We start from the raw sequence: 13,408 nt of genomic DNA on the forward strand, positions 1-13,408 counted from the left end.
CTTGTTTTAAATTACACTTTCGCTAGTTTGTGTAGACAATGCCCAATTTGCCTCCTTTGTTTAAACTTTCATTTTCACACCATTACTATTGCATAATCTACATATATTACGACGAATGTGTTATGTGCTTTACGGGCCGTATAATTTTAAGTGCTTTATGAACAATAACCTTATTGATGTGAAACTTCTTTAGAATCGTTGTGATTTCAAACCTGATGCAACGGAAAAACGACAGGTAAGAGACAGAAATACAAAAATGTGTAGAATGAAGCCGGCAAAGAATGAGACAGAAATATACGTACTATTTTATATTATCGGTCTCTCCTCTTTGATCCATACTTCGTTCTTTTGTCGATTTACTGAAGTTTCACTTCTATCGTGTGTGATTCGCACACACACCTTTTTTTTCTAATAAACAATTTTAATTCATAAGGCATTTGATTGTAATAAATATTGAATTATTTTATTATTAGTTTTACCCTTTTACCAAAGTGCTTGCCATTTTAGAGTTACGTAGGACCAATTTTTTAACCGGGGAAATCTTGCATACTCCGGGGAAAAAGCCGTGGGCTATGTCGGATTCCTACCGAACAAACCCCAACTGTTTTTCGTCGAGCCGCTTTATTTAAGGGGCCACGGGAGCTGGTTATAATTCGTCCGCGACCCCCTCGTCTAGTGTTACGTACCCAAGAAAAACGGCATCCAGTTTCCAAAACTTCTCTATCATGCCCCGAGATAGTTAGATAGTTGAAGTTTTTAGAGATAATGTATTTCTTTTATAATTTCCCCTTTATGAGGCTAGTCCGACTCGCACTTGACCGATTTATCGTAGCCGTTAAACTTTCGTGTCCTAGTCTATGTTTAAAGCTTAAATAAGCTAAATATGATAATATTTTCTGTTATAAATAGATGTATAATTAATCCTATTTTAAGGTAATTTATGAACCGACTTCAAAAACGGAAGAAATTATCGTTTTGACCGTATATATTTTTTTGTGTTTGTTAGCTCACAACTTTTTAATGGATGAATCGATTTTTATGGTAATGATGTTAAGTTCTGACAATTAAATGACGGTTTAGTTTTTTTGTAGAAAAATAATTATTAAGCCTCTAGTATTATTCGCGTAATAAATATTTATATAGTATTAAATATCACCCAAATTCGATTAATAAGCACTACAAAGATCTTGAATATTAGATATAGATACATATTGACAGCTCATGGACGTGACGAAACACAAAATTTCATGTGTTGGTACAATTATAGATGTGTGACTAATAAATAGTGATGTCCACGATACACTTTTACATTAATTAAATATCGATAAAGCGGCAAAGTATAGGGTGGTTCGCGAAGTTTTCTATCCAAGTTGCCAAAGCTTAATTTTCATGATTGAATTTTACTTGATGACATTTATTTATTGTGGAGTTCTATCAAAATTGTGAATCTATTTAAAACATTTCGTGCTAATTTTATTGTATATAGTGTATATCAGAATATATAAGTTTGATTTGCATGTCGATGAGGCTGCAGAGCACAAGGAAAATTATATTTTATTGTACCCACCATATTCTTGCGGCTCAATAAAACTCTCATAGTCCAAGATTAAATCTAGATATAAAATTTTTATAAAAACGCTAATAAAACTTAGCAAAATATCGTGTTTTAATGTTTAAATGTCATTTATTACATGTATCTTTTATCGATACTCGTGACGTGACTTTGTCAAACACTAGCGTGACAAATAATATCCTATTTTCTGTATATTATTTATTTAAATTCTGGTTATAATTACATGCACATTTACGTGCATATTTAAATATAATATTAATCATGAATTAGTATAAATCTAGTAAAATATGGTTCGAAACATTCTAATGAGGAAATCGTATCTGTGAAAAGTGTATTTATTCGGATTATTACATCCTATAATATGACAATCAAACATAAAACACGTCACCAATATTGTTATTTTTTTATTTAATTTGTATACAAGGATTACCATATACATATAATAATAATACGGGCACGTTTTCCGCAACTCGACGACAAGCGTTGATTTTGCGTGATTACCATATATATATGCAAAAGAAAAGTACAACCAAAACTGACTAGGTTGAAAAATGGTACTACTCCAAAAACTTATTGTGGGAGTCGAGCACGCTTCGGCACGAATTGGGCCAGCTCGCACCGGGGAAGTACCACACCCCCACAAAAAACCGGCGTGAAATAATAGCTTGCTATTGTGTTTCGTACGGTGAGTGGGGGAGCCGGAGGCCTATTTCCTTCTCCTAGCCCTTTCCAGTCCATTCCTTCTTTCCATTCATCAATCCTTTCCACATCCCTTATCCCTTAAAAGCGGGCAGCGCATTATCAGAAGAGGATTAAGCCTCTGCGAATGTTCATGGGCGGTGGTGATCGTTTACCATCAGGCGAACCACCAGCTCAGTTGCCCGCTATGACATAAACATTGATATAGGTATGCATAATTCACTGTCTCTTTCTCTCATAGTAGATTGAATTTTACTAGGTTTTCTAACTTTGAAATTTTATGTTTCTTAAAGGGTAGTGAAATTCTAAATCTCTTACTATATTTATACTTCATGCGTGTGCTAAGGGTTCACAGGTCACACCCAACATTGTGGTTTACAGTATCACTAGCTGTGACCCGCGGTTGAAACCGCGTAAGCGTGCTGCGTAACCGTATCCCGTAGGAATATCGGTATAAAAAGTGCCTATGTGTTATTTCAGTTGTCCAGCTATCTACGAAGCAAAATAGTATTATTATTCACCAATAGATATCAGGAAAAAAAACACGAATAAAACACGAATATGACATTATTTCAGTTGTCCAGCTATCTACGAAGCAAAATAGTATTATTATTCACCAATAGATGTCAGGAAAAAAAAACACGAATAAAACACGAATATAACATTTTCTAAAAAAAATTCCTAGCTAGATCGATTTATCGCCCCCGAAACCCCCTGTATACTAAATTTCATGAAAATCGTTGGAGCCGATTCCGAGATTCCAATTATATATATATATATATATATATATATATATATATATATATATATATATATATATATATATATATATATATATATATATATATATATATATATATATATATATATATATATATATATATATATATATATATATATATATATATATATATACAAGAATTGCTCGTTTAAAGGTAAAAGATAACGTGTGATGAAATTAGCCTAAATCTTGTACATTTTAGCCAATATGTTGGTATTTTTAAGAAAAAAAGGAGGTTCTCAATTCGAGCGTATTCTTATGTTTTTTATCTCTTGACTTTTTACTGGACGAATAAGATTGATCATTCTTTTTTATTTAAAGCTGGTGCCTCCCGTGTGGTCCCATTTAAATTTGATCTAATTCTGGCAATTTGCTTATTTGTTAATAATTACTATATATTACTAGCGGTCCGCCTCGGCTTCTCCGGGGTTCTGATATAGCCTATAGCTTTTCTCAATATATGGAGTATGTAACATTGAAATAATTTTTCATATCGGACCAGCGGTTCCTGAGATTAGCGCGTTCAAACAAACAAATTCTTCAGCTCTACAATGTTAGTATAGATTATTATTCCACAATATCATCACACCTATCAATACGAAATTTTCGACAATTTCGACGTTTTCTGCAATGAGTCCTTTGTGATATTTATTTTCTGTCGATATTCTGCGTCTACTTAAATGTCTGACCCAGTCATTACAGGAGAGGCTGAGTCGTCAAATGCTTCTATTTAATCGTTACGTCCATCTTTGGGACAATTCTTATGAAACAAATCTACTTTATCACGATCTAATTTGATTTTGAGCTCCACAATAAATATGGAAGAGTAACTACTCTTCGGAGTACCGATGTTCTTTATTCAAATGATGTCTTTATTAGAAATTAGCAGTTCGCCCCGGCTTCGCCCGTAGTAGGTACATATATAGCCTATGTCACTCAGCGAAGTTGCAGCTTTCTAATGGCGAAAGAATTTTTTAAATAACAAAGTCTTCCTTTTCATAATATTAATGTAGATCGAGTATGATTTAAAGTAATAAGATTGTGAATACACATGTATAAAATATACATAGTTTATTAGCACTGGATATTTCCAGGTTATCATTCACTTTGGGTCTGCAAATTATTATGCCTTTAGTAAAAGTCGTAGCAATTAGGCACAACTAAGTATCTGCGCTGATTCACTTAAAGTTACCAAATTTCATAATTAAATAGCACTTAGGAATAAAAGCCAGTTTAATTATAGAAAGAAATACAATTTGGTTGTTTTAGAAATCCTTATTTTCTGTTTCTTCAGCTTGTAGTTAAGTGTGTCAGCTAGCAATTAAAAAAATAATGGATTACGAAAGTAGGAATAAAGGGTTTTAAAATAAAAATTATATACAGTTTACAAAAACTTAATAATAGTAAAAAACACACTCTTAAATCAGCTAAATTGTCTCACATGCTGAAATACAGAGTATGCATAAAAACATTATTTAATTCTGACGTTCCAAATCAGGATAATAAGTTAAACTGAACTGACATGAAATTATTGTATTATCACTGATCCTTGAGAAGTGTACAAAGTTTCAATTAAATATATGCGTATAAAGTGGGTCAAAATCGAGTCTAAAAGAGTCGGTTATATACAAATATACAGATATATATAAAAAATATAAAATATAATTACAGACGTATATAAAAAATTACTACCAAATACCTTCATAATTATAATAAATTTATTACAGGTGAAGACTTCACAACAGCTGTGTGTGGAAGTAAAGAAGCCCTGTTTAGGTTATGCTGATACCTGTGACCTGGTCTTTCAAAATGGACCAAAACCTATGCGACGATTTGCTCCACATGTCAGGTATTATATTCAACTAGCGGTCCGCCCCAGCTTCGCCCGTGGTACATATATAGCCTATAGCCTTCCTCAATAAATGGGCTATCTAACACTGAAACAGTTATTCAAATTGGACCAGTAGTTCTTGCAGTTAGTGCGTTCAAAGAAACAAATAAACAAACAAACTCTTCAGGTTTATAATATTTGTATAGATTATTTCTATGTGAGGAAGTCGTTTTAGCTGACAGAGATAACCATATCAAATCAACACGTTTTAAGCTATGATTTGTTTACTTCATTTAATTGAGTATAAGAATCCTGAAGAAGTCTTTCATCCCTTAATTTTAATAACTGTTTTCTTTGTTCACTCCGTTTATCTATTGTTATTTTATTCATAACCGAAAAAATGAATTTTCTAGCTATTCTAGTTTATCCAGAAAGTAAAATTATAATAAATTGTAAAAAGCAATCACGAGAATATTAATGAGGATAAAGGGAAAGGTAAAAAGGAGTTATAATTAAGCAGAAATATTGAGGATGGCTTCATAGATTTAGAAATATAAACTTTTTAACGGATTTTAAACGCGATGAATTATATTATTAACCCGACGTTTCGAACACTTTACAGCGAGCGTGGTCACGGGGAGACTGAGCTTCATGGATATTATAGAAAATATTAAAACATAAATTGAATTAGCACAATCATTAATTACATTTAGTAGTTAATATACGTAGGAAATTAATATCACGTCCCAGACACAGAAACCATTTTACAAATCATTGCTTTCTAGGGAGCTCGCGGATTGGGCGCTGGCTGTGACACATCTTGGCGCTTGCTGTGTGTACGTTGTCGTCATATCGGAGTCTTTTAAACAGGTATTTAAGCTGTTATTAATTCGCATTCAAATTCAAATATAAAGTGCATTTATTGACAAGAATATAGGCACAGATTAATAAGGACAATTTATTATGCTAATACATTCTGTCCACATATCTTCAATATGGAAGCGCATTATGCGAAACGAGTCAATTCTATGAGCGGATGATAAATCGACTTTCGATGGTGATCCATTATCTTATCATTTTTTATTTGGCTATCAAAGTAAACCTTCTAGCACTAAAGTTACCACATGACAAACCTTATGACAAACGGATATGCGGACAGACAGCGAAGTCTTAGTAATTTTAAAACCTTTTATAGCCTTGAGTATAGACCCCTAGAAATCATTACCCAAGAGGTCCAATGTACTACAGCACACTATCAATAATTCTTTATTTCCCAGATATCAGACCAATATGGCGGCCCGGATTGGACCGTGTCAGTCTACTGCGCGCTCTGCCTCGTAGTCTTAATACCACTCAATCAAATAACCAAGCTGAAGTACTTGGTGCCTTTCTCAGCGATCGCCAACTTCGTGTGGCTGGCGTCTATCTGCATCTCAATATATTACTGTCTACGGGATCCGCCTCCACCGTCCAGCAGGAATATGGCTACTTCCATAGCTGGGTTGCCGAATTTCATAAGGTAAATTTCTGTTTAGTCTTTATCAGATTTAATAACAATTTTCTCTGAGGATATGGTAAGAATTTAGTGAACAATATTCACTTGATTATAAAATAAATCTAGAACCAATTAGCTATGTCCTTTATTATTAATGGCACTTCTTAAAAAATTATGTTGTACAAAATAACAAATTTATATCAACATTTATTAAACTATCTTTAACGATCTGCAGCAGTCACATAATGGCACTTAAAAATTTTGCTCTGGCGTGCCGCCAAAGCATAGCAGTTGGAATTGTCCTGGCATTATTTTGCCAACTTATGGAAATATTCAAAACCTCAATTCACGAAAATAAGGCGAACTATTATCAAAATCGTTTACTAGGCTTTCCAAACACATGAATCAAAACGAATAGACTTTACAATGAAGACTGGAAAAATATTACCATATATTATACGTACCATACGTAATAATATTCCAGGCTTCATTGTTAAGTTTATGATATAGACAGACAGAGACTTTTGCTCGGTAGAATTTCTTCGCATTCTATGAAATGTGGATACGAATATGGAAACACCAAATAACTTGAATATCTCGCTTAACCAAAGGAATGCCACTGGAAATCGAAAGAGCACCCTCGGTACAGGCTAACCACGTGTGGTTACCTACTACAAGAATTCGTACTAATCTCCTGTAATTCGTGTAAAAATACTTTAGGTCCTGCCCTTTTGACAAAATTTTTACCTGTTATTATATAATAATACTTTATAAAACTGTGGTTATAAAAGTCACGGTTTTGTAAAATGTTAAGCATTTTTTCAATGTTAAAGCAAATAGTTTTAAATAATAAAAATTTAAACAATGGCGTTTTGATTTCAATTTTCTTTTGATCAACAAAAATGAGATCAAACAACAATGAAATTAAATGGAATTTCTGAAGAACCAAGAAATAAAGTACCTATACCGTTTAATATTTCGGGAATTTATATGAATATTTCCCTAGTCAAAATTTATTACGCCGATGGAGTTAATAAAATCATCTCACTGTTACATTTTCCCTTTCCATAAGTTCTTGAGTAAATTTGCTTCGATATTAAAACCTATATTATTAATATAGCCGATAGACATAAAAGAAGAAAATTTTGTATTTTGTCATCACAATCATGATGCAAACATAATAAACTCTGTAAAGCTTATACTTACTAATATTATAATCCTTTATATAATACTAGCGGACCGCCCCAGTTTCGCCCGTGTTACATATACCTATAGCTAATAGCCTTCCTCAATAAATGGGCTATCTAACACTGAAATAATTTTTCAAATCGGACCAATAGTTCCTGAGATAAGTGCGTTCAAACAAACTAACAAACTCTTCAGCTTTATAATGTTAGCATAGATTAGTTTGCGTTCGCGGTTTTGCCTGCGTGATCAAAGCAAAATTCGCATCGGAAACACTTTAGCAATTAAATCATAAGTAAGGATTAAACTATATAGTTGTTTTTCTTTCATTCACACCGCAACAGAGAACTTATATGTGATATAAGCGATTTTTATCGCGCTATCGGCTATGGGAAGATAATGATTTATTCGTGTTTGAATCACTTCAAATTTTATAAATTCCGATAGATGGCGCTATTTCTATTTATTTAGACTACGTTGTTAAAAGTTTAGCTAAGCGAAAATCTATACACTTACACTTTAATAAATCATGCTATTACCCACAGCACATGTCTCTTCGCCATGGAGGGGATAGGCGTGGTGATGCCCATCGAGAACGAGATGACCAAGCCCCAGCAGTTCTTGGGTTGTCCCGGCGTCCTGAACATCGCCATGAGCGCTGTGGTCGCACTGTACGCGTTTGTTGGCTTCTGCGGTTACTTGAGTTTCGGCGAGTCGGTCCGAGGGAGCTTGACATTGAACCTTCCGCAAGACGAAATGTGAGACAATGCTTGGATGAACTGAATTTAAATGGATTAGTTTGACTTATTCGTTTTTGAGTTTTATATAGTTATTCTTAACTGTGGTTACATTAAGCTAATACTGTTACAAAAGCAACGCTCAAAACTATAAATTAAAAGAAATTTATTGCTATATTGTTAATTTCTTCCTTTATGAAGTGATGTTTCGTATTAGATACTGTATAATTCAATATTAGTTCACCTTATTATAATAACAGTCATAAACGTTGTTAATTTTCGTTAGGATATATTAAATAATTTTTGTATTCCCATTCAAATAAGTGTTTCTATTTCAGTTTAGCACAAGCAGCCAAGATCCTGGTAGCCCTTGTTATGATACTTTCATATGCGCTAATCTTCTACGTGCCTGTTGACGTCGCTTGGAGAAGGATTAGTGACAAGATCCCTGCTAGAGGGCACCGGTGGGGCCTGGCGGGGCTCAGGCTGGCTGGGACTCTATTAACGGGTACTTAAAGTCCTAATTCGTATAGCCGTACATCGTTCGATTTTGAAAGTCCGAGAATATTTTATATGGTAATCGAGACACAATGAGGGTATCAGATAAAATGACTGATGATAGAAATTACTATAAAAAATTTGGGTGTGTTTAGTAGTGACAAGTTGACCATTAATAATAAAGAAATACATTTTTTGTGGGAGTCGAGCTCGCTTCGGCACGAATTGGGCCAGCTCGCACCGGGGAAGTACCACACCCCCACAGAAAACCGGCGTGAAATAGTGGCATGCCACTGTGTTTCGTACGGTGAGTGGGGGAGCCGGAGGCCCGTTTCCTTTTCCTCACCCGTCCCAGTCCATTCCCTCTTTCCAGTCGTTAATCCATTCCTTTTCCCTTACCCCAAAAAAGCGGGCAGCGCATTCGCAGAGGTCCTACCATTGCGAATGTTCATGGGCGGTGGTGATCGCTTATCATCAGGCGAACCACCAGCTCAGTTGCCCGCTATGACATAAAAAAAAATAAAAAAAAAATAAGAATGGAAAGTTTGGTATTCGCAAACTCACTCACATGTAATTTACTGAAGAGTTGTGACGCTTTCCAAAAAAATCCCATTGCATATCATGGCCATTTATTTAACATCAGACATACGATGAACTACGTACTACCTTAAATTGCTTTCTTTTTTTTAATCAATATAAATTAGACCAGCATGAACTTCGTACGCTCAGAATTTGTGGTACCTAAAGTTTTTTCGCTACGTTTTTTTGACAAAGATACCTTATCAAACGTAATTTTTAACAAACAATTTATTGAAAATAATCTTAGATTACTAATTTGACTCCCTAAAATGAATTCCAGGCTACGACTTATCTATAAGTTGAAGAAAATTATTAAAAATACAAGAATTTTATTAAATGCTTAAAAACTTTTACTGTACAAGTCTTTCAAACTTTACGGGGACATATGAGGTTCAATCGGATCACATTCAATTACCTCTCGTTTATATTCCTCCACACTTAGAAATCGCATTAGACACTTGACTTAATTAATATTGATGAACTTTCATTTGATCGAGCTGTAGCTGTATCTAATGCAATTTAGAAAACACGATTCTACCCACTTATTCTATTATTAACATATAACTTGTCAATTAGACGTAAATGAGGTGTGAGTACAATAATTTGGTACCCTCGAGCTGGTCTGATGAAGTCTGTATAACGTCCATTAATTGTGCAATTAAATTCGAAGGCCCGATCATTTTTTCACTTCTCTATTTTTAATTAATGCTATAGAATTAAAATATAAAATGATGTCTTCCAGTTGGGCTAGCATGCGCGATCCCTCGCCTGGAGCTTTTCATGGAGTTAGTGGGGGCGGTCTGCCTGTCCTGCCTCGGCCTGACCCTTCCCGCAATCACTGAAACGGTGTTCCGATGGGGCAAGGACACTGGCCCGTTCCACATCGTCGTAATAAAGAACGCAGTTATAGTACTGTTCTCGTTAGTGGCTATGGTATCTGGCGTGGCGTTTTCTATCAAGTCAATGATAGACAGCCTGTGATATTTAGAAATAAGTTTGACTGTAATGTAAATAATTAACTTTTAATATATTGATTATGACGATTTTTTTATTTGTTTATAATTATTTCGGAATTTAATCTTCAGCAAAATTAATTTATATCTAGACTAGCTGCGCCCCGCGGTTTCACCCGCGTAAGTCCGTATCCCGTAGGAATATCGGGATAAAGAGTTGCCTATATCTTATTCCAGTTGTTCAGCTGTCTACGTACCAAATTTCATTGCAATCGGTTAAGTAGTTTTTGCGTGAAAGAGCAACAAACACACACACATCCTTACAAACTTTCGCATTTATAATATTAAAGTTTTAAAGTATGATATGATGGTTTACGACTGTCATTAGAAGTATAAAAATTATGTACATTAAAAATATAAATATTATTATTTTATAGTAACAATGATGAAACACATGATATTCATTCGGGTGAATTTAATTTTTTTAAGTTTAAGTGTAAACTTTAATCCTATCTTTTATAATAAGCAAACATAAAGGAAACTCCAAACTTTCATTAGGAACTTTCATCCTATTACCGACTTCATACTTTCAAAATACAATCCCAAATTAAATCCTCTTTCATACTCCTTGTAGCTTGTAGCCTATAATTTAGGGTCGCTACCCTTAGGTAGCCCTGAATTATAAAATGGAATTAAAACTAATTATGTCCATACAAAGTCTTTGTTTAAGATTGTGAGCCCTTCGAAAAAATAAATAACATTAATGTCATCCGATAATATTAAATTAATTAACTAAAAAATCGACACAAGACTTTTAACCTCTTCATTTTCAAAGAAACCTTCGGGAATCTTCAACGCCAAAGTTTGAAATTTTTGGAAATTTCCTGTACAATAAAAAAATTATTATTATTTTTGATTATTGTCGGTCGTCTGAGAAACCAAACTACAGGTGTAACGATGTACATAAAAACCAATAAACATCAATTCAAATTGAGAACCTTCCGTTAATTGAAAATTATCCATATATTTAGGCGGGAAAATTTATATTATAAAACATACATTTATTATGTGTAGGTAATATTATATAATGAAATCCTTGCTTAACTGATCTATGTACGACAGCTTCCTGTTGCTTCCTGAGACAGGAAATTGGAGAAACAACGATCATACAAGTTCCAAATTTTGTTATATTTTGAATAGAAAAAAGTATAATATCTTTTAAACCATTTTTCAATCGAATGAAAGTTTATTGCAAAACATTTATTATTATTCACATATTGCATAGTCGGTGGTTAAAATAAAATATTTAACAAGAACTAAATTTCCTTAAATTGTCCCTATATATTTTTATTTCTTTGCACGGTGCTTATAAAAATGAGACATAATATTTTAATATAATGAAGTTCGTTTCATTTTTGGGATTGATTTCGACTTCTACGCTCCCATCCATTTTACATCACATTAATTGCTTCGGTTACAATAACAAAGGCTCCATCGAAAATTACTGAAAACATTTGGTCAACAACAACAATTTGGTCGAATTCGGATAGGTTCAAAGCAGTAGTTCAGTTTGCCCATAGAAAGCAATAGTTGACAAATCAACTTCATACGATGCAAAGAATCACAAAACTAGATTGACCTGTGATACTTCATACAAAAGAACAATGTTCTCAACGAAATCTAATAATCATCAAATCTGTTACCACAACACTAATTAAGCTAAACCTATAATTTACAAGGTACAAAATTATCCTCGATAATGTATGCCTTACAGCGGAAACCGACGGCCTTCCTTAGTGCTAATCATTTCCAAACATATATTTTAAAAGATCCACAATGACGGTTAAAAATAAAAGAATTCTCTATGTTCGATGTATTTTGTATTTTGAGTAAAATTGATAGCTATTTTTTATTCTTTGTAGCCTTAATGAATATATTTATTGAATATTGTGTCTCGATCATAGCAAAAAGTAAATATGACACTACGAGATATATTTATCGTACGTATGCATCGTACGCCTTTGCAAATATGAATTGAATTTATTAATTCAATACAAATGTCAAAAATAAAAATGTAAGGTTAACATTAAATGTTATTAAAAACTAAAAAACTGTAATAATATTTAAACTTAAATACTAATGTATACTATTAACACTTCCATTTTTGTATTTTTATTTGTGCTCGATTATTTATTACGGTCAATTAAAACAATTGAAATAACAAAAATTCCGACAATGCCCAATTTTATGTGGAATGATGGAATGCTAAATCGATCCCATGACCCTAATTAGAAGAGTCAAGAAGAAATTTTTGATTACTTTTCCTCGAATATAACGTTTGTCTACTTATCAAACAATAATAAAACAAAATTTAATACTCTTGCATATGGTTTTTATTTTAAATAATTTCTTATAATTATAAGCAATCATCCTGATGCAATCGATACGATAATCAATACATTTCATTAGTGTGCAATAAATAATAATAACTTATTGTACTTTAATAGCAATTCCTAGAAGTTTTATACGCATTTATATCACAATGTTAGCATTCAAATGATTTTGCTCGTTATCCATTGATCCTTTGACTCCATTAAACTTTTACATATAACTATTAAGAATATATTGTAATGCCCGCAATTATAAACAACTATGCAAATTTGTTTCGATACTACATTATTTTTTATCAACAAGCCATTTATTTAAATTTTACACAATAAGAATATAAATAGTATAGTTGTTTTGGAATGCATTTACCATAATTATACAACAGATATACAAAAAACGCTATGTATTCTAAACAGGATTTTTATAGTCCCGTGTTTTCAGTGATGAAGTCCCTTAATAATGGTGAGGCAATATCGGCAAAGACAGAAGGAGATAGGGCCTGTCCACACCCGCGACCGAAGGAGACGATACCCACGGCCATACCGTCCTGTATCGCTGCGCCACCCGAGTCACCCTAAAAGAACAAACGTGTTAGAAAAATGTAACTTGTGCTAACTATACTTAGTCTGGCCATAAATACTGTTACACTTAATTATAAAAAAATATTACATTTGAATTTCGAATCTGTC

At 33.2% G+C, this 13,408-nt stretch overlaps 2 protein-coding genes across 4 annotated transcripts in view; one reads left to right on the top strand and one right to left on the bottom strand.

Moving 5' to 3' along the window:
- LOC119833572 (proton-coupled amino acid transporter-like protein CG1139) overlaps positions 1-10,421 on the top strand; it is a 37,643-nt gene extending 27,222 nt beyond the window's left edge. For all 3 annotated transcript variants that reach the window (XM_038357641.1, XM_038357642.1, XM_038357639.1), the window contains 6 exons: positions 4,781-4,902; positions 5,670-5,754; positions 6,162-6,403; positions 8,110-8,322; positions 8,640-8,809; positions 10,121-10,421. In XM_038357641.1, the coding sequence (XP_038213569.1) occupies positions 4,781-4,902; positions 5,670-5,754; positions 6,162-6,403; positions 8,110-8,322; positions 8,640-8,809; positions 10,121-10,359 (1,071 nt within the window). In that variant the 3' untranslated portion in view covers positions 10,360-10,421. The remainder of the gene's footprint in view (positions 1-4,780; positions 4,903-5,669; positions 5,755-6,161; positions 6,404-8,109; positions 8,323-8,639; positions 8,810-10,120) is intronic.
- A 2,286-nt stretch (positions 10,422-12,707) lies between these two features.
- Positions 12,708-13,408, bottom strand: part of LOC119833633 (trypsin-2-like) — a 4,375-nt gene continuing 3,674 nt past the window's right edge. Inside the window, exon 5 of the mRNA XM_038357727.1 lies at positions 12,708-13,293. Coding sequence (XP_038213655.1) covers positions 13,141-13,293 — 153 coding nt within the window. The 3' untranslated portion in view covers positions 12,708-13,140. The remainder of the gene's footprint in view (positions 13,294-13,408) is intronic.

This window comes from Zerene cesonia, chromosome 17, assembly GCF_012273895.1.
Source record: "Zerene cesonia ecotype Mississippi chromosome 17, Zerene_cesonia_1.1, whole genome shotgun sequence".
NCBI lineage: Eukaryota > Metazoa > Arthropoda > Insecta > Lepidoptera > Pieridae > Zerene > Zerene cesonia.